Source organism: Microchirus variegatus (genome assembly GCF_963457635.1).
Source record: "Microchirus variegatus genome assembly, chromosome: 23".
Lineage (NCBI taxonomy): Eukaryota > Metazoa > Chordata > Actinopteri > Pleuronectiformes > Soleidae > Microchirus > Microchirus variegatus.
The window spans coordinates 12,813,669-12,836,979 of NC_139824.1; the positions used below are offsets into that span (position 1 = coordinate 12,813,669).

The 23,311-nt window shown below is 40.2% G+C and overlaps 2 protein-coding genes across 3 annotated transcripts in view; one reads left to right on the forward strand and one right to left on the reverse strand.

Moving 5' to 3' along the window:
- Positions 1–23,311, reverse strand: part of ctnna2 (catenin (cadherin-associated protein), alpha 2) — a 262,995-nt gene that overhangs the window by 105,690 nt on the left and 133,994 nt on the right. The gene's annotated exons all lie outside the window — the stretch shown is intronic.
- On the forward strand, positions 6,773–8,350 carry lrrtm1 (leucine rich repeat transmembrane neuronal 1; the record flags this gene model as incomplete). The annotated part of the gene is made up of 1 exon (XM_083909500.1): positions 6,773–8,350. The coding sequence occupies one exon, from the start codon at positions 6,773–6,775 to the stop codon at positions 8,348–8,350; it is 1,578 nt and encodes a 525-aa protein (XP_083765626.1).

The window sequence follows — 23,311 nt, forward strand, 5'->3', positions numbered from 1 at the left end:
GCAAAACTCATCAAGACGGTGAGAAAAAAAAAGCGCTATATGGATACAGACCAAGTGTAAAGGGGAATAAGAGAGACACCAGGGACATCACACCACCCCGACATGTCTCTGCCACTTTTTCTTTGTTTGCGCCATTAATGGATATGATGAAGCTGTCGATATAATTGAGGAAATAGAGATTTTGAATTTCTGTCGCCTGAAGAAAAGGAGATCAACATGTCTTAGTCCAAGTCCAACAGTTGAAAATTGCCAAACACATTGCATGGCAAATATGACTGAATCTGCGGCAAATTGTAGAGATGTGCATCCCTTACTATCTCATAGCAGATATAAAGTGCAGCTTGGCAGAGTATGATCCAGGCTTCAGTTTGTACTGTAAATATGAAATCTAATTGCACTTAAAATTACATTAATACTTGAGCGTACCTCCAGTGAACTTGCTCAATGCTGTTGAGACGAACATTCTGAAGTTTTTATTTTTTATTCAGATCTATTCTACGGTACAGAGCCCCCGAAGTGACATGAGAGAAAAAAAAAAAAAAATTAAATCTCGAAATTCAAAGTCAAGATTGATGAAAAAAAAATTCCAATTTTTTTTTTTCATATTTTTTTGGAATCTTGAGATCTCGACTTTGAAATTGATATTTCAATTTTTTTTTTTTTTTTTTTCTCATGTCACTTCGGGGGCTCTGTACTATTTCAATACTAATACAAAAAAAAATCCTACGACCCTAAGAATTAAGATCTCACCAGAACAGTGTGGAGCAGCCCTGGAGGGGGTGCAATCTGTCTCAATATGTGCCCCGGCTTGGAGTAATTCAATTTAAGGTGTTGAATCGCCTTCACTTCCCAAAAGTAAAACTCCTGATGTAGACAACTACCTGTAACCGCTTTAAGCGTTCTCACACTCTCCCTTAGCAACACTCATTCTGGCATTGTCCTTGCTTGTCCACTTACTGGAATTTCATCTTCAAAACTCGAGCAGACGTCTTTGTCTTCCAATTGGCAATCAAGCCCAGATCCTGTAATTGCTATCTTTGGGGTGGCAGGGGCCAACAGTACGTCAGTACAAAACTTTGAATAACAATATTTGTCACTCTGTTGGCCAGAAGTTGTAGATTGTTGATTCTCCTCCAGTGGAAGTCTCCCCCAACCCCCTGAGCTGGACTTGATGGATCGACCATCTCTGAACAACTGAGACTTACAATGCATGGCCTCTTTGGCCACATTTGCAAAAGTTTGGCAGCCACTCAAAGACTGTCAATTTTTTTAATTTTTTTTTAATTTTCTTTCCTGCAATCATTATTTATTTATCTATTTTCTTGCACTGCAGATGGTGACCTTATCCTGAGTCATCAGGTCAGGTGTTTGCTTTAGTTCCTACAGAGAGCCACAATCAATCACCAAATCAAGATGTATTTATCCAAGTCTTTATTTTTTTAAGGCTTACTTTACCTATCTGCACAATTGCACATGTGACGCCGCATGTATCAGGCTTGTCCTACTTCTGTATTAATTGTTCGTAAGTCAAGATAAACTTTAATTCAGCTTTTTTTCCCCCTGCAAAACGTGGGCAAACTGTGATGATGGAATTCAATATAATTTGACTGTATACTGATTCTGAAGCACACAAAAACATGCTTTTGGTTGTAGCCGAGAGCAAAAGTCAATTCTTACCCAGTCTCATGCTCCACTGAATATCATGATGGTATCGCTTACTGTTTTGTTTAACCCAGCTTGCCTAAGTATTATTTTCTATATTCTATAGGGAATCAGGAATGAATAACATTTCATACACAATGTTCCTAATTCACCCTCAGTTGCTAATAATATAATAGAATTATGGCATGGAAAATGTAAAAACAATGAGTTGGTAATTTGAACTCTCTGACCACTTAATGTATGTACTCTTCATCTCATATCTTTACATTTAGCAATTAGTCGCCTGCCTCGTTTTGTTGGATTCACACAGTACCATTTAATAAATTTAATACATATTTTAATACTCTGTCTGTAATCACACAGACGTCTTATTCCAGCGCTCGATCCCAAACTGCAATATTTTTGATCTAAATCTCCTTATTATGCAGTGGACACCAGAGGAAATAGCATTGCATTTTAGTAATTGCATTCAATTCCTTTTTGAGACTGAATAATCACAAAGAGCAAACTAAAATGAACACCACCACCACCATCAGCAGCTGAATAGAACATTTTCAATTTCCATTCGTACAAAAGTATCATTAAATATGCTAAGGTCAAAAAGGGGTTACTCACAAGCATTTAATCATTATGCAAATGCCCTGAGCAAAACAAATCAGACTAAATATTTTTGGTGAAACCTCCAACAATTACAATTATTATTGTTTTTTTTTGTTTGTTTTTTTTTAATTATACATGTGGCTAATTTGTTGATTGTTTGTTTGTAATATGAGGCACAAACTCGGGCTATGATTGCAGCTAAAAGGGAAATAAAATGCCATTAAGAGGCTATTTATGTGAAACAAAAATGAGTATGATTATCATCCATGATATGTTCCGTTGGGGCACGAGCGTCACGCTCACACACACACACACACACACACACACACACAGTCGCATACTTTGACTCCCACTTGTGCTGACTTTAACTACAAAGCACAGCGCCAAAGCTCTTAAAGTCTTAAAACTGATGGTCTGGACACTCTCATCTCCTGTTCACTGTGTCAAGTCATTATAGTGCACCAAGTCATTAGCTGATGGCACCGCCATCCATTACAGCTAAAAGGGGATCTAGCGAAAGACAAAGCAGAGATGATGTACACTTCAAGATGTACGGATCACAAGGATGACAATTTTCCTTGCTTTTGCTTATCTCCGTCGCTGTCAAACCTCCATATCAAAAATAATAATAACTGAGAAATTGGAAGAGTAATCAAGATGTTTTCCAAATACAAATTTAACATTAACCAAGAAAAGTGGTTATGCAATTGGACTTCCTTTTGGCTTACATGGCAGCCACTATGCTTATTCATTAGTATTTATTTCTTAACAACCGCTTTAACAAGTATAGGATCGATGTTTTGGTGACCATATGTTACATATGTTAAAGGGGAAATAAGTAGTTTATAGTGCCATCTAGAGGAGAGGCTGAAATTTACAACAAAGACCTGCTGCTCTGCTCACCCCCTCCCTTCCCTGAGCGCTACGGTATCCGCAGCTGGTCAAATGTCGTCCTCGTCGTCTTTCTCCATGTCAGCAGATGAGGTTCGTGAGGCGAGGGAGAGGACGAGCTACCGCGGCCGTAGCAGACGAAGCGGAGAGAGAGGAGGCGCGACTTCCGCTACAATTAAAGAGACGCTTGTTTTGTTCTCTCGCCTTTGTCCTTACAGGCTCCGGCAGAAACATGGCGTCTCGCTGCTAACAGTGGCTATGCAACCGCGGCCCGCGACCGTGTTCTTTTACATGACTTTTTGAAACACTACGAAAATGAAACAAAAACTATTATACAGCGACTAGACAATGCAGGAGCACATAATATGTATACAAAAGTGGATTTTGGGTTATATAAACCCATAAATACTACATATTGTCCCTTTAAATTATAAATAATCGCATACAACTGCAGTTATACTGGCTGGAGACTAATCGTAAAAACTAACATACTGCAGTCAGCCCCCTAGTGGCTGGCTACCAGTCACAAACAACACCTCCCCCTCCTTTTTAGCAGATGGGACAAAGGCCAAATAATAAATAATAATACATAATTAATGAACACATTGAATATATGTTATAACAAACATTTTAGAGTTCCTTTTCCAATGGGTTTGGTTTTTAATTATGGGATGCAATCCTTATTTGGTGGAATATCGGATTTGACAGCTGAGACACTGACGTCGACACTGCAGCCCCACTCCACACTTACGACACACCGTCTGAGATACTTTGTCTTCAGTTTCTTCAGAAGAAGGTGGAGGCACGTCAGGATGCTTGAGGACAGTGCACTCAGTGTACAAAAAAAAAAAAAAAAAAAAAGACCAGATGGTAAAAACATTGGCTGGCATGAGGAGGCATTGTTACAGCTCAATGTCTTTGATAATCACTGAGGAACAATGACAAAGCTAGGACAAATTCCACTGAAAAACAAGATGAGAGAGGGGCCTTCAGAAGTAACTTTTAAATCATATTTCACTGCTGATCCCATGGTGGTGGTGAGCAACTGCAAATGTATTCTGAATGGATCGCTAAGGCATGATTAGCAATGGCATGGGATGTCTGGCCTCAGGGCAGTTTGATTGAATAAGGGAATGTCATATTCCGAGTCTTGACTATACGTCATCCTGAATGTTTGGGACGGCTAAACAGTGAGTATTAATAGATTCGGATTCAGCCGTTTGCAGTATATTACAGAGTATAAAATCAAATGGTAACACTTTAGATTAAGGAACACATATTAACCATTAACTCAGCTTACTAACATGCATATAAGTAGTATACTAGCCCTTTATTAGTAAATATTATATACATATAATATGTATATATGTATATATATATACATATATACATACATATATATGTGTATATATATATATATATATATATATACACATATATATACACATATATATATATATATTATATCTTATTTAGGAAAAATATGAATTCATGTGGTAGAATAATATAATGTAGAATAAGGTGTTAATACGTGCTTAAAGATTACCAAACATGTTACCAGCATATATATGTGTGTGTGTATATATATATATATATATGTATATGTATATATATATATACATATATATATACACACACACACATATATATATATATACATATATATATACACACACACATATATATACATATATATATATACAAACATATATATACACATAGATACACACACACATATATATATATATATATATATATATATACATATATATATATACACACATATATATAGATATACACATATACATATATATATATATATACATATATACACATACATATAGAAATATATACACATACATTTATACATATATATGCTTTTTATATATATATATATATGCTTAGTTTATGTGCAAGAAAATGGTTCAGGGGGTTGAACTACTATATAGGACAGCCTTTCGTTTAATGGGCACATGTTATTTTGCAACTCTGAAATAATAATAATAAAAAAAACTGCTTTCTCACAGCAGCGTCAAAAGAGGCACACATAACATCGCCCAATTTATTACAGTCATTGAGGGAGGGAGGGAGAGGGAGAAAGGGAGAGAGAGAGAGATAGAGAGAGAGAGAGAGAGAGAGAGAGAGAGAGAGAGAGAGAGAGAGAGAGAGAGAGAGGGTGGGTGGGTGTCATTAATGCTTCTGGGTTAAGCCCAGCCCATTCTGAATATGTAAATGTCTCAGGCACATAGAGGGGGGGGGGGGGGGAGAGAGAAAAAAAGCAGCAAGAGAAAAGTGAAGAGGGGAGAGAGAGAGAGAGAGAGAGAGAGAGGTAGGAAGAGGAGGGGAGCAGCATGAACAAGCGAGTAAGCGATCAAGGGAAAGAGAGCAAGAGAGAGAGAGAGAGAGCAAGAACTCTGAATTGTGAGTGGCTTACGACACTCAGTGAACAGAAGGTGCTTCTGCATGCTCTGTCAGTGCACTGGTCTGCTGCAAGGGATTGCGCGCTCCTATGCTTCCCACATTTACCGCCCTTGCACTGCCTGCCTACACCAGCACCAGCCCTCAGCAGTTTCTTCCAGCTGGCTGAGAAAACACCCGGAGAGGAAGGGGGAAACGAAACAAAACCGGCGAGCGACAGGGAATACAAGCCGCTTCTTAACCAAGATGAGCCATTGAGATGACAAGGAATACTGTTACACAAGAAAATAATGAACAGGGTTCACCTCTTAAATCCTCTTCTTTTTTTTCTTTTTTTCCTCTCTCTCTCTCTCTCTCTCTCTCTCTCTTGCATCCGTCACTGAAAGCATGATTACTCGCTTGAATGGATTTAAACATTACAAGGCAGTGATTGCTTCTAATGGACAATAACGTGTTGACAGATCTGCTTGAAACTTAAGCAGAAAAGGGGAGACGGACAGAAAACGGGAGCTATTTGAAAAGATTTTTTCCTCGGTCCTCTTTTTTTTTTTTTTTTTTTTCTCTCCTTCCTCGGCTCGTCTCTTCTCCCCTCTGATCATTGCAGCAGAGGACTGCGGAGGAGCTAAAGAGACAGAGCTCATGCATACAGACAGGGGGAACTTGCACTTCCTACCATCTCGCTGAAAGCTACTTGAATTCCTTCTCTTTCTCGCTCTTTCACTTGAGGAGAACTAAGACATTGTACGCCTGCCAAGGATCTGGTGTCCACTGAAAAGGGAGAAAGGGAGGGGGGGGGGGAGAATTTGTACCACAGTGGGGTCTTTTTTAGATTCGCACATAATTAGTGTTGGGGCACAAAGCGAGAGGCTGAATGGAGATTGTCAGCTTTTGGATAGGGGTGAGTAGGAATCTTTTCAAATAAGAGTGAGAACTTGTTTTCACCTGTCTACTGCTTGATATCGAATATAAGCACAGAGACTTTTCCTCCATCCTTTGCTTTTTTTTTTTTTTCACGGATTTCCTTGCTTGACACCATAAGGCAAAAAACACAGTACTACTACCTACAGCTACGATACCAAACCTTATTGAAGGGGATATAAATCATTTAAATAAGATGTGATGATAAATATGGTGTGGAGGTGAAGAAACAATATCCAGAGTGGTTCAATGGACATTTTCTCAGTGACATCCCTGGATATTTATGCTAATGGATTTCCTTCTAATTGGTCTGTACTTAAAGTGGCCACTGAAGAAGCCCCCTGGGTTGATACTGTGTGCACTGGGCATTTTTTTGAGAATGATCCCTTTGGTAGAGGGGGTTTGTCCGAGGCTGTGCCGCTGCGACAGCAAGCTGCTGTACTGCGAGGGGCTCAACCTCACAGACATTCCCCGCAATCTGAGCAGTGCCATGGGCCTGTCCATGAGAGAGAACAACTTGACCGAGCTGCGCGAAGGCCAACTGGCTAGTTTGTCACAGCTCACCTGGCTCTATTTAGACCACAACAACATTGACATTGTGGAGGAGGCTGCGTTTGAAAAGCTGCGACGAGTGAAGGAGCTGGACCTGAGCAGTAACCGGATTGAGAGTCTACCAAATGGTACCTTTAGGCCCCTCCCAAATCTGCGTATTCTGGACCTCTCATACAACAGGCTGCAGGCACTCGAGCCCGACCTGTTCCACAGCCTTAGAAAGCTCACCAATTTGCATTTACGCTACAATGCCCTCAAATTTGTGCCAGTGCGGATTTTTCAAGACTGTCGGAGCTTGCAGTTTCTGGACTTGGGATACAACCAACTGCAGAGCCTGGCTCGAAACTCCTTTGCCGGCCTCTTCAAGTTGACTGAGTTGCACCTTGAGCACAATGAGTTGGTTAAAGTGAACCTTGCCCACTTCCCCCGCTTAATCTCTTTACGTACTCTGTACATGCACAACAATCGTGCCACAATTGTTGTCAATACCCTGGACTGGACATGGCATTTTTTAGAGAAGATCGACCTGTCGGCGAACGAAATCGAGTACATCGAGCCACACGTTTTCGAGAGTACACCCAACCTCAAGGTGCTAATGCTAGACTCCAATCGTTTGACGGCTGTGGACCAGCGCACCCTGGATTCATGGTCATCTCTGGACAGCATCACCCTGGCAGGGAATGACTGGGAGTGCAGTCGCAACGTGTGTGCCTTGGCCTCTTGGCTGAGTGCCTTCAGAGGCCAGCGTGACAGTTCCCTGCTGTGTTCAAGCCCCGATTCTGCACAAGGAGAGGATGTGTTGGATGCCGTTTATGCTTTTCAGCTGTGCGATGATACCCCAATGGAGGCGACTGCAGCGGGCCTGTACACCTCGACAAGGGATCTGGCCCAGGGTGGCTCTGTGTTCCTGGGCCCTTTTACCCCCAACCCTTACGAAGGTGAGGGGAGCGAGGTGGTCACGAGTTCTTTCACTGTCACAGTGGGCCACGACGACCTGGAGAGCACCATGCAGATTCATAAGGTGGTGACCGGCACCATGGCACTCATCTTTTCCTTTCTCATCATCGTGCTCATGCTTTACGTAGCATGGAAGTGCTTTCCAGCCGGAATAAGGCAACTGAGGCAGTGCTTCAGCAGTCAGCGTCGTAAGCAGAAGCAAAAGCAAAGTATGCAGCAGATGGCTGCGATTTCTACTCCGGAGTACTATGTCGACTATAAACCCAACCACATTGAGGGAGCTCTGGTGATCATCAATGAATATGGCTCTTGCACTTGCCAACAGCAACCTTCTCGGGAATGCGAGGTGTGACCCTACTGTGTGAGTAAATCCTTACCTGCATTTGTCTGGATATACAATAAATCCCCTTCTTTTGGATACACTTGGGGGAGAGGAATATTATGGGACTGGTGGATTAAAGGGAACTTTTGGACAGTTTTCACTGTGATATAGAAGGAGTGTGCTTCATGCTGCTTGACTATTTCAAGGTGGATTTACTGCTACTGCTGTACTCTCCCGATTTGAGACTACAGGGCATAACATGCACCTGACTCTTGGACCTGTTGACGTTCAACAGAAAGGAGGAGGAATTCATTAAGAGCAATGAGGCTTCTTTTTTTTTTCCTTCTCATGGATTGATAACTGAGCTTTAATGTGTGTTTCTACTTCAGGACATTTGATTATCGTTTCAAAAATCAGTTGGGGACACATACGAGAAAAAGACAAAGAAACAAAAAAAAATCTTTGTATTATGTAAAGAGAATATTTGACAAGCATCTAAAAATATATATGGAAAAAAACATGTTTAAGTTGAATTAAAACTGTAAAAAAAATAAAAAGTCTGTGTAAAATATGTTAAAAAGAAGAAGTGCAAGTGTGGACAAAAATGATACAAGCTAATCTATTTCTTTTTTGTAAACTACAAAAGAAAAAAAAAATGTTTAAATAAATGAATTGCTATTCACTAAACTCATTTGTATGTGAGAAGCCTGTCAGAGAGGATGAGTGACAACAGATGCAGTCTTTGCGCTCATGGACTGGAGAGCCACGTCTCTGCAGTGTATTGAACCAAAAAAAGAAAAGGGGGAATACAAAAAAAGAAAAAGAAAGAAAGGGCCAAGAGAATATCTGCATCTCATCTCCAATGTAAACTCCATGATCTGAATTTGCAACCTCTTTCTCTGTTTTAACTCTCATATTTGTTGTTTTATCATTCACTGTGTTGGCTTGCTATCAATGTAGTTCTCCCCCTCTCCTCCCCTTCTCACTGCCTGTGTGTGTGAAAAAGATTCAAATGATCTATTTCATCTTAATCACCGAGCATATTTTCATATTATATATCATTATTTGTGTACCATACCAAGTAAAAGAAAACAGAGTTTTAAAGATCTAAAAAAGCTACGTCTCTCATTGTTTCTCCCTCTTTGGCCTCTTATCACTGAACCAAGCACACTGAAAACAACTCGTCATTGAAACCATGCTTATTTAAAAAATCCCAGCATTATTTAAATACTTGTTAGAAACAGTGGGGGGGGGGGAAAAAACACCAGCTTCAAGGAAAATTTGCACATACGATAATGCTCCACTGTGTTTTCATGTGATGTAACTGTTTGTTGAGGCCATTTTAAAAGGTGTATATACAATATATATTTATATACACATACATAGAGTATAATATGGCATATTATTTTGGCTTCCTGTGTTCATTGTGTAATTAGTGCACTGGCAGACGCTGTGCTTCTTGGGTTCTTGGACATTAGCGGCGTGCTGTGTGTATATCCTCTCACATGGGGATACTGTGAGGGAGATGGAGGATCATCACCACCACTGCAGAGAGAGGGAACAGACTGCTCTCTAGTGTGCATATTCTCATACTGTGGCTGCATTTTTTTTTTTTTTTTTAAACCTACTCCGCACCATATTCTCGCAAATTCAACAGGATGGGGGGGGCAACGTTAATGATGCATTTGCTGTGGCTTTTTCGGGGGAACAAAAAAAATCAATGCATCAAATTGCAAAGGGGTTTTTTTTGTGTGTGTGTATTTTCTGCGCTAATTAAAAGACAATGTTTACAACTTGTAAGTTAGCAGGAATAAAAAAAAAAAATGTTTCAAGAACTGACTGACAATCATTATAGTCCCCCCCCCCCCAAAAAAAAAGATTAAACACTTTAAAATCATCAGTATTGTTGTAAATGCAGGGTAAGAGGTACAGGTAAGACTAAGTTTAAAATTGGGGGGGGGGTTCAGAGACAGAGAATGAGATCCATCTGCAAATAACTGTGATCAATGTTCCTGAACTGTCCATTTGAACTGGCCTAATAATCAGGGGTTCTCAAATGAAAGGCTGTGATTAATAAAAGAGGCAAACTCTTTTACAGTTTTCCATAGGGAAACAAACTTGAAATTTGAGTTGATTCTCCAAATCCCAACATTTCTTAAAGGAAGTGACAACATTTCTTACCGGATATACATAGTAAGTTACCCTAATTTGGCTATTCTCATTCCCATATTCCCATATTAACAGAAGGGGGTGTGGTAGAAATTGCATTTGCATTTAACTGAATCATCGTTCTTCTTCTTCAAACCACAATAGTCAATAACAAAAATATTCAATTGACAGCTAAGCACATAGGATGAACAATAATTTTAAATAAAGTTAACTTACTTTCATATTTACTACTAATGGGGTGGTTAAAGATGTTTCACCTGGGTGACAGGATGTGTCTCTATATGTGTATGTACGCCTCTGTTTAAACCTGTGTTATTAAGTCGTCTTCACACACGTCCATTCCCAATGCTTAATTATACTTTGAATTTGAAGCTGATTTAAGAAGTCTGGACTTTCTACAATCATTAACATCAAACCCGTTGCCTGAGGAAGTAGCTCATGTTGCAGGAAAAAAAAAAAAAACTTCCTCGTGCATTGCATTATTTTTATTTTTGGCTTTGAACACATAATTAATATGTGGAGCCATGTTGTTGCAGGGAGTGATACTAGTATAACGTCTCTTTGTGGGATTTGTAGTCAATTTCTCATTGATGGAACCAAGGATGTCCCACTTTAGGACTCACCATACACTCTTAGGTATAAAAGTGCTAAGTAGAACCGTATAAGGTTCTTCGGCTTGTCCTGGAACCCTTTTGGAGGGTTCACCAAGAACCCTTTATTCAGGAAAGGGGTTTTAAAGGGTTCTCTGGAACAAAATGGTTCTTACTGGAACCATTAGTGTTACCAAGAACCCTTAAAAAACCCTTTCTTCGGGAAAGGGTTTTTCAGAAGCTAATGGTTCAAGGTAGAACCTCAGCATTTGTAGAAGGACCCTTTCGGAACCCTTATTTCTAAGACTGTAGCTGTTAACCTCAACTTGCCATATCATGTGAATGCAAATGAGTGCTCGACGTATGGCTGCCCAGATTTATTTAATTCCCTCTACCTCAAATCGAGTATTTCCAACCCCTTTCCAACAGCCCCGAATAAACACGCAGCTGCAGGGTAAATTTGAGGTTGTGAAGATTCATTTGTATAAATATTGGATGATGTCTGGCAAAGAGGGCCAGTGCAGGCACTATTGATTTCATTTCACTCTTTTCTTAAACAAGCAACCGGGGCAAAAGGTGATGGAGAATGGCCTTGAATATTTTAAAAGCTTCGAGTCTAGAGAGCTGACGTTAAACTACTTTTCGACGTGTCTCTATTCCTCCTCCGCCCGTCCACGCAACATCCACCCCACACCCTCTCTCTCTGTATCCACACTGCAGAGTGGATATATATATATAAATTAAAAAAAAAACGTCAATTCATCGCACTGACAATAGATCAAATCTCTGCTTGACCTAATCCTGGGGTGATAATTCCCCGCGGGAAGATATGTGCTCTCTCAAACAGTATCCATTATAAATGCCCTGATTGATGATACTCAGTAAAAATCAATACAGATGAGTAGTAACCAAAAAATGATCATAGCGGTAACAGATGTATTCTGTTACACACATTTTCATCTGGGGACCCATCGTCGAGAGAACAATACGTTTTTATCTCGATCGCAATGTGTTTTGACGCGGTGATTTAGTAAACTAATCAGATGACTGCATATCAGCCTGAGAAAAAGGGAAGGAAGAAAAAAAAAATAAAGTGTGGGATTCTGCATCAGTAGTTGACCGAGGAAGCATGATATTTGTTTTGTAATTTGCCGAAGCTGCAGCTGTTTTTGCCAGCCAGAGGATATAAAGAGCAGAGGGTCATGATGCACAATGCACTTACTTAATAATTTCCAAGCTACAGTAGAAAAATGAAAAATGTGGTGAATGTGTTCGGTTACGCCTGTGCGTTATTTGTGGTTATGCGTGAGCCCAACAGACCAACAAATGATGTGATGCCGGGGTATGAGTGCTATAAACATAGGAAGTCGCTAAAGAAAGGTGGATATGGACGCGGAGTTAATGGCACAGAGCATAAAGGTCATGAAAATGAAATAGGGAAAAAAAGGCACAAAGGCAGTCAAACTGTGGCACTGTGTTGTAGAACATATGACATGGGATTGTGCTTAAAGGTCACACAGGAACAACAGAGACCAAACGGTACAGGTTGTTGTTGTCCTGAAAACACAATTTAGCTCTACCATCAATCAGCAAACCCACACATAATATAGCCAAATCAGAGTCGTGACTCTTGCTCAAACATTAAATCGCTCAAGAAAACTGCCCCTTTCTGTGCAACAGTGCAATGCAGTATACATCAAATGCCGTATGCATGGCTGTGTGTCCCCGAGTGTACTGCGGGGGTCTTTTGCCTGTGCAGCGGTGTGGAGTGTCTCGTCGGTGACAAAAACGTCACTCTGCAGATCTTCGGCGAAAAATAGCTTGCATCACACAACCTGCAGCAGAGCGGGAGGGGGGGGTCGCCCCTTGGAAATCTTTAAAAAATAAATTAACCCGGCTTCCTGTGAGAGGGGGTATATCGATCGCGGGGAACATTCTGCCTTCTCATTGAGAGACAGGGACTGTGCTGCATAATTCACGCTTAACACCCCCTCATAACTGGATGGAGAGCTTAAATCATGGGTGGCAGCATGTACTGCGGTAGGCACTAAGGAGCTGGTGATGACTAATGACAATGAGTGGGTGGCTTTTTTCGCTGCTTCTTTTATAACAGGTGGGCCCAGCAGAATCAATATTCTAATCATCGTCAACATTATCTTTGAATACAAAACCGCCAGATGAACACTTTTCTCTCCCGTTGTTCATTCCCTTCTATTCCCTTTCTTTTTTGGACGCAGCCGCTGTTACTCGTGTAATATAACTGCACAGGGGACTTCCGCTAATATAATCTCGCTGTACTACATGTAAAAAAATAATGATTATGAAAGTGCATATATAGAGGTATGCTATTTCACCTAGGGGTTTAAATGTGAAATAAACAGAGGGAAGCTCAGCGTTTCCCCTCCAAACCCTCCACGTTAAATACATTTACATGAACATAAGTCTAACATGACGGTACGATTACATTAACTACTGTTTCTCCGTAGTAGCCCTATAGCTTTTAATGGCCACTGCTTCATTTACATGTGGCACGCTTATGCAACACTGAATTACAGTAATGACTGGGGAGTCATTATTCTTACCTACATATGGCTTTATAGGTAGAACAGAGGCTGCAGTGAAAGGTGAAACTGGCTATAGAGAACGGGTTATATACTGAGTCTGAGGATGGAACATGAAACGCTGGTTTTATTATGAGAGTAATTGTTGCACACAAGCCTGCTTTTTGTTCTGTGGCAGCACATTTTTTTCTTCCTCCTTTTTCTTCTTATTCTGACCAATTTTTTGGGCTTTTAACTCCGTCCACATATACTTCAACATAAAAACTTAATTCGAACTAAAAGCAAAAGTCTGTCAAGGTGTGGCGGAGAGCAGTCGTAGACACAGCGCAACGGCGGTTCGCAGAGTGATACGATACGTTGTCGCAGCATGTCGGGCCTGTCACGCACTGGCGCTCTTAAAGGGTCAGGAGTCAGGCAGACGTCGCGTCATCCTCTGTGATAAGTCTCAGCGGTATTTAATTTGAAATGTGCAATTGTCCAAATAGATGTATTTACATTTGGGATAGATGTCCTACTTTCAATCCCTCCATTTGCACTAACATACCAATGTAATGCAGCATGTCAGATTGGCTTCATCTTGAGCAGAGGACAGTTTCTTTCAAAAAATGGCCTTCTCTAGTTATTATTTACCTAACACTCTTAGAAATAAGGGTTCCAAAATGGTCCTTGTACAAGGGCTGAGGTTCTACCTGGAACCATTTGCTTTTGAAAAGGGTTCTTGGTAACACTAACGGTTCCAGTAAAGCCCAATTTATACTCCTGTGTAAAGTGCTCTGCGTAGGTTACGCAGAGACTCTGCGTTGACGCAGAGCGTGTCGTAGAGCCTCTGCGTCGTCTCCGACTGCACAAAATATATATATTTTTTATTTTTTTTTTATATACAAGTGTCCGTCACTCCGTCAAGGGACAACGGAGACGGCAAGAGCTGCGATTGGTCCTCAGGACAGGCCGAGATAACGCTGCTCTGTGCCGGTTCACAGTGCTCACCGAGCGTCCACAGAGGCGGAGCTGATCACCGCTGACAACGTCGCTGCCAAACTATAAATACGTCATATCTTAATACACACAAACCACATGTTTAGACTCTAATTGGCCAATTTCTTGCCTCAAATGATCTTAAAACTGCGTTCCGTGACACAGAAAAGTGAGAAACGGCCACTGTTTCAACAACAACAGTCTTTCTCTCTCTTTCTCTCTCGGACGCCATTGCTCACTGTAGCCAAAAGCACAAGCTTTAAAAAATTGAAAATTGCAGCGCGTATCCGTCCATGACGCAGGAGTATGAAGGCTTGACGTGTCTCCGTGGTTACGGATAACGCATTACGCAGTCGGAGAAGTATAATGTGGCCTTAAGAACCACTTTGATCCAGAGAACCCTTTAAAACCCATTTCTTGAATAAAGGGTTTTAAAAGGGTTCTTGGTGGAACCCTCCAAAAGGGTTCCCAGGTGGAACCTTTATAAAAAGGTTCTACCTGGAGCCAAAAAGGGTTCTCCTATGAGGATGGATGGTTTAAAGACTTTTTACTTTTTGTTCTTTGTCATTGTGTATTGTATGTTTTGGGTAACATCTACTGCACGTCTGTCCGTCCAGGGAGTGGATCCCTCACCTGTGGTTCTCCCTAAGGTTTCTACCCCTTTTTCCCTGTTATAAGGGTTTTTTCCCTGGTAGTTTTTCCTTCCCCTGGTCGAAGGTCTAACGACAGAGGATGTTACCAACCCTGTGAAAGTCCCGTGAGACAAACTATGTTTTGTAAACTGTGGGCTATACAAATAAAGATCGATTGACTGACAAGCCGAAGAACCTTATATGGTTCTACTTAGCACTTTTATTTCTAAGAGTGTACCACATGAGGGTCGCGGGGGGCTGGAACCAAACCCCAAAAGGTCCGTCCCAGTGCTAACACGCACAACCTATTCGCTCTCAAACTCAAACATACGGGCAATTTAGAGTGTTCATTTAAACGCTGCACGTTTCTGGAGTGTGGGAGGAAACCCTGAGAGAGCCTGGAGAAAACCCACGCAAACACACACACATGGCAGAACACGCAACCTCCATGCAGAAAGGTCCTTGTTAATATCACTAGTATTATTATTATTTCTCCTGTGCATTTTTTGCCACGGCTACGTCGGATTGCAAAACGTTTCAACAACATAAAAGTTCAGGGACGGGGACATTGAGATAATGCCTGGCAACAGCTGGGCCTGCATCTGGGGCTGCATGTAACCTGTATTAAGTGCAAATGTGGGTCAGCACCAAATATTAAGTGTTCTAATGCTGGGTAAAGCTTAATTCAGGACTAGAAGCGGGATTTTCTATTCATCTGTCAGTGCACTGTCAAAAAAAAATATTGGATATGAAACCACCACGGTAGACATTTGGAATATCTACACCTAGTCCTATCACAAATTTGTCAACAATCCTACACATGTCCATATTAAATAAAAGGCCTGGAGACATGTATCCAACACACATCCCAGCACCCACACAAGGATGGCAATCAATACGACGCAGCTTTCTGCAAGTGCATGCGTATACTGTCAGTGCAGAGAGACGATTCTCTACAAAACGCACAGTGAATTATTTTCAGTAATAAATTGCGTTCTGTGGAAATGAAGTGAAAAGAGAGGTCGTAGCCTTTTTACAAATTGAGCTTCTTCAAAACAAACCAAAAATGTAATGAACAAACTACTGTAAATTTGCATTTCATATAACGCTCTAAATCCATTTATTCCACAGGTGGCTGTGAAGAAATATGATTATCTCCTTTGAAAATTAGAAAATGCTTGGACATAGAAGTCAACCACTTCTAAATTATGCTTCTTCAGATGAAGTCCCCCCCGTTTTAAAAGATCAGATGTGGGCAACGGCAGCTATTAAAATAAGTCAAATGAAGAGATTCAAAGGCAACGGATGAAATATGCAAACTCTGCGACGACTGCTTCGTCCTTTACTCACCAGACATCGGCTCAACGTTTGCCACGCATGCTTCATTATTCATGAATCCCAAACATTGCTTTATCTGCTTAAAGTATTTTTTTTTTTGCAGCCATACCACAATAATACCCTTAGAAGTATCGTTTTGAATAAAAGTTTACGCAGGTTAAGGAAAGTAAAAAAAAAAAACACAGCATTTATCATTTCCCATTTATCTGATCAGTGTCAGGATGAATAAACGCTATTCTTGCCTGCTGCTCTCCTTGCTCCCTCTCTCTTCCCTATCTTTGACCACAGATTGGCATCTTTCCAGCAGCCAATGAGATTGGCTGCATACAATGGAAATGCCCCCATTCTCCAAAGTGTCAGCGGAGCAAAAAAAGGGGGGAATGCATTTACTGTTCGCGAAAACCATTGTGCTATACGCGTTTCTAGGCGCAGTGGATACTTCAGATGCAATTTTGGTTTAAAGCTTCTCACTGTGACAGTCAGTGCATACAAGCTAATCCACCCCAGAGGGCTTAGCAATAAATACAAGAGATGGACTTACCTGCCATATTCAATGGAGGGCAGAAGACCAACGGATGCATTGAGAATGAAAGAAAAGAGAGAAAGGCTTGTTAAAACACTGCATACATGATTCTATTTGCATAGAAATGTGTGACATTAAAACAGTTTTGTGAAAAAAAGTATTTTCTCATTGCAAGACCAACACATTATTTTCAACGTTTTGCAGTGATATCAGACCGTCAGTGGTGGAGCATAATTGCATGTTTGCACTGCATAGACTAAAGTGAAATGTAACAGGAAAAGTATGAAGACAACTCTTTATTTGAACCTCGTTCCACTAACCCAGCGGTCTGCAACTTTTACTATGAAAAGAGCCATTTTTGTCCCCTCTCCACCCAAATAAAATTAATCTATATAGATATACTACATACAGAATTCGGTAACACTTTATAATAACTATTCGTTATAACTAGTTAATACATCATTAGTAAACTGTTGAGTAATGAGTTGCTAATGACTTGTTAAGTGTCTGTTAACAGGTTTGTTAAGGATTTATAACGATGCCTTATAGATAGCCAATAGATATCTTACAAGCTGTTAGTTAAGTGAGTTATAAATTACTTGTTAACTGTATGTTAATGATTTATAATTATACCTTATAAAGTAGTAATAGATCATGAACAAGCTATTAGTAAACTATTTACATAACTGGTACTGAACAAGTCATTAGTAAATAGTTTACTAATAGCTTGTTCATGATCTATTACTACTTTATTAGGCATTGTTATAAATCCTTAACAAACCTGTTAACAGACACTTAACAAGTCATTAGCAACTCATTAATCAACAGTTTACCAATGATGTATTAACTAGTTATAACAGATAGTTATTATAAAGTGTTACCCAGAATTCCATTGTTCGTGTAAATTAAAATTATTATAATTAAACTATTTGGAGTACAGTACAGATGCAGTAAATATGTGGGATGTCTAAAATAATAGGTGTTCACGTTGAAAGAAGAGAATGAATATGAAATAAAAGTAAACTTTTTTTATTCAAAGTTACTACAAAGGAGCCAAAACGGAAGGCTTTTGAGGAGCCACATGTGGCTCTAGAGCCGCAGGTTCTGCAGACCACTGCACTAACCCAACACGATGCACATGTTGCAAAACTGCTGGTTCGAAAAAAATAAAAGCACGACATGAAATGCGTCTGTAAAAATTGTGAGTGCCGTATAAACTGTAATGTTTGCCAATTTACACAAACAACGGCGACAACGCAACACGTGCGCCATCAAGAATAGAAGTCCTATACATAATGAATATAGAATGGTCTATTTACTCAGGACTGGAGAAGCAACATGATGGATTTGAGTAAGACTGAATATGCCTTTTCTCCAGCGTGCTTTTGTAATTCAGTGCGTTCCACACGTCCACTATTCTCTACAGGTGAGTAACACATTTCCAATGTATTCCTTATATTATGTTCAATTTTAATTTGACATCTCAGTAGCAGAAGAACATTTACTTTCAGGGATGCAAAATGTTGCCATCTTTTGATAATCACACCTGGTGGCTTTAAATAAAACATGACATGGACAAACCTCACTCTCCAATCATTAAAGGTGCCATATGTAAGAATGTGGCCAAAAACGGTTACTACATTCAAATTCAAAACACCGAGGTCCTTTTCGTTTCGTTTTCTGACGTAACTGGCAACCCGTGGTTGTTTGGGGCGGCTGAGACTCTACTGACTGCAATGATTGGTAGACGGCGGTAGGTGGCGCCACATGCCAAAACATGATTTCAAAACATAAAGATTGATTTGCAGTCTGCAAAATAACTTTTTTTAATGCAAATATTTTGTCTGTACTGTTTTTGTTGTTGGTGAGTTCAGTTTGTTATATGAACATTATTCCTGAGTCTCTGTGACATATTAGGAGGATTTTATGGCCAGTTGCTTTAGATTTATCACATAATGCACCTTTAAGCTATAGGCTAGGGCTATATCCATACATCCACACGTGGATAGCAATCATCTTCCAGATCAGCATTTCATGCTTTTGTAGCTGCGTTAACCATTTTCACAAGGTCCCAATTTCAAACCTGGCTATATGTCTCACTCTATAGATAATATTTTATGACATTTTATGGACGATTAATCGAGAACATAATCTATTATGGAAATAATCATTAGTTGCAGCCCTAGGAACAGTAATACGGTCTGCGGATATTCAGTGGTTTGTGGACTTAACACACACGCGCGTACAAAGTAGTGCAAAAAACCCCAAAAACCTTTGTGTTTAAAGAAAAACAAACCGTAATACCAGACGATAAAGACATGTTTCTTAACCATATTTGTGTCTGTGACAAACAAACAAACAAACCACACTTAATGATGAGTGACAGACACACAGCTCTGACTGCTAAAACAAGCTCCACTAATATGCACGACTAATTAAATCCAAAGCTGTAAGATCAAGGTTTTGACGGTAGGAAAATAAGAAAAAAAAAAAAAATACTTGTTACTTGTAAACATTTTTCTGTATTGACCTGCTACATTAGTTCTCAACTCAAGAACGTTATTGATTTATTATTGACAATAATGCAGGGGTCGCTACAGCAGTGTGACTTAAGAATCGATCCAGAAAACGATTATGTATTTGCAGGCAACGCGTTATAATCAAACTCGGGCATGTTTTTTTAACTTGTTTTAGACCTTATTTCCAATAGGTTACAGGGTATAATTTATAAGGCAAACCTATTGTACGGTGACAAATAAATCCACACAGATCTGCCTGCAACCTTAATCCTTTAAGTGTCATCTTCAAAGACATTAATTCACTCTTCCTGACAATCAAAATGGTTGTTTCTGTCCCCGCTGCGTGGCTTAGTGTCCTCGAGAATGGAAAAAGGCACATTGAAATGGGTTGGAGCATACATTCCCCCCCCGCCCAAAAAAAAAGGTGTTTGCTGCACTCTGCATGCACCAAGGACGCACAACAGTAAGGTCAGGATCACACGTCGGCAGAATACTGAATAAGTCGCCCTCCTGGGCTGGGAATCTGGAATCCAGCTCATCCTCCTCCTGTACAGTGGTAAAACATCCCATCTCTCAAACTCCGCTGCCTCGGCGAAGCGTGCGGAAACATTTCGTAACATAAAGCACACAAGTCTGAGGAATAATCCACTATAACAACAACAACAAAAAACTGTAGCACTCCTGTTTTAACAACATTCTCTTTGGTCAGCTTATCATCATTACAATCATTCTTATACCGTTACTAGGCAACCACGCATTCTACACTACTTATCGCTATCTTGCTATTTCAAAAGTGACACTGCAACTGAATGAGGAGGAGAATTGTGCAAATCAGATACCGGTTACTGTGACGACAACCAGCCAGGTCCACCTATTTCTTAATTGCGTGTAATATATCAGTATAGCCTTGTTGTACAAAAAAAGAAACAACAACTGAAAAACAGCTGAAGAAAAAGCTGTGGTGGTGTAGCCCTTTTTTTTTTTTCACTCACAGCTGAATGCTTTCTAACTTGAGTTAGTACGGGCTTTCATAAAATACATGCAAGGTGTGCTAGGAGGATAAACACAAGGTGCCCTGGATACAGAAGCAGCATACAAAATCCTTTAGATCCACTGAACACAATTACAAAAGTCAGTGTTGGCTGCTGTGGAGGTGTGTGTGTGTGTGCGTGTGTGCATGTGTGTGTGATCACCAGCTTTGCCTACTCTCTGTAAAGACCAAAGTCTTTAATTTCTATCAGGCTCATCCTCCCCCCCCCCCCCCCCCCCCCCACCCTCTCTCTCTTAAATCACTTGGTTTGGACTTGAAGTAAAAAACAAACGGGTCACTGTACTAAATGTATAACATTGTAAAAGATGCATAAAAGCCAAATCAACATTGATTTAGCCGATTGCAGTTCCCTTGATACTCGGAGCTAGTGGGGGGCCTGTTACACACGAAAATAGAATTATGAAATCAAAGGACATCTGAGAAAGCCAGGCCATAACCTATGCCACTAAGTTAATCCTTTAAGTCCGTCGCACAAAATGTCAAACCAGGTTGCGAAGGCACAGCTTGGCCAGGCCAGGTGTAACTCATACTTTTAACGTATAAGTCCGCATGTCCTTAAAAGACCATTGCCTTTAAAATTCCCATTCCATATTCCGTTCTACACTGTGTTATTCCGTAAACTGAGGTCGGTGCCTTTGACTATATTCATATTTTGCCATTGAGCTCCTCATTGACTCATTGCTCCAGCGAAATCTTTATATTTGCAATTTAAAGGGTTTGATATCAATGGAAATTCTCCTTCATGTTTCCCCGAGGCTCATCCGTGCACGGTCCAGTGAGCCAATCACACAGCTGTGACGCAACGCAGCTTCTCTTAGGGAACATGTTTTGTCGGAATCGACAGTTCACGCTACATGCATGTGGCGCAACCTTGTGACGCCAGGAGAGGTGATCAATATTGGTACATTAGAGTGACATTTGTTTGCTATAGCAGCTTGGGGCCAGTAGAAGACGCTGCGGTACTCTGCATATACAGTAGTTATTGATGAGTTGTTGCCTGCATTAAAAGTCAGCTGAGTGGAAGATAAAGTTTCCGCACACGCCTTTTATTGATATCCAAAGATATCGCAAAATACACGAGCCACTGACTTTATTGCAGGCAGTTTGGAGAGCGCGGCAAAAAAAAAATGCCTTATTTAGATTTCCCATGTTTCCATTTGAATATTAAAAAAAAAAAAATGCTGCTTGCAAAAGCAAAAAATGACAACAATAATAATAAATAAAACATAGTCCCCCTTGCAGATCATCTGTGGTGACTTCGCGGGACCGTGCTGAATTTTCACAGAATAATCAATGCAAGGTACTTGTCAGGAAAATGCCACAGGGTCCAAGGTGTCCTGAAATGCGCTCTCCAGTCAGAAAGTCGGTTTAAATACCAGAGCTTCTAAAACAGGAATTCCATCAGATGATATGAAAGTGTATTTTCACTGACTTGATTGAAACTACCTTTGCAACCTCAGCCATTTCTAATCATCTCAATAACAATAATACTACTTTAAAAAAACGTTTTGATCAAACCGCAGACAACCACACATAAAATAACATTGAATCGCATGTAATCACTGTAATAGTTCAATGCAAGTAACAAAACTGAGGTAAACTGCATCAAGAAAATCATGAAAAACTGAATGATGAGAGCAACCGTTGAACAATGATGATCCTTGTTGTTTAGCCTGGATCTGGACCAGGCTATCTGCACAGCATACATCGCCATGGCAACCGATGTGCCCTTGCTTTCGTGGAACCGACTCAAGGGCTAAATTCAGCCATGATAACTGACGTATCCCGTCTTAATCTTTTAACCTAGTTTTTGTGCAACAGGCCCCCCTAGTCAAATAAGAGCAGAACACACAATTTCAACCTTATTTTCGTGGAAATGAATTTCCACGAGCCCTTCAGGCAATGCAAGTGTTGCTTCCTCCTCCACTGAAAGCATTTGGGACTGGAGTGTGGGAGTGGGAATGAGTGTTGTTGTTTTAAAGCCAGCACTAATGAAACCCATGGGGTCTGCAATGACAATGTGTTTGAAAGAGAAAGTATTTGGTCAAATATTTGGTACAGACTGCCCAGCAAACGGTTTGGCCAACGTCTGTGTCCTTGTGGCGAACAACGATTCGCGGCAAAACACGCCTGGAACATCAGGCATTTGACATTTCAAGAACTACTGGAAACTGCCATATGGTTCTCTTTAATGTGTTTCTCCTTTGAATGTCCTATGTTTTTGGTTATTGTAAATGATAATAAAAATGAAAAAATAGCATGGGCTTAAATGAGAAACTCCAGGGAATTACACCAAGTGTGTTGAAGTACCTATAATATATCATGTTTTCATAAGTTAGCATCAAAAACAAACTCATATAAACTCACAAAACCAAAAACCAAGTGTGTTGGGTCACTAACAACTTCAATACATCGACATCTTACACAGTTAGAATATATAAGGTTCAGGCACATTTTTTTTTTTTTCAAAATAAAGGAGGACTCGACCGGCAGCACACGTGTCCTCACCAAGTTTGAACACTGAGTTCCCTATAAAAAAAAATTCAGTGTGGGAGAGTAGTGAACACATGGATATCAAGGACATAAACAGGCGAAGATTTTTATCAGGTACTGTATGTCCTTTTTTTTTTTTT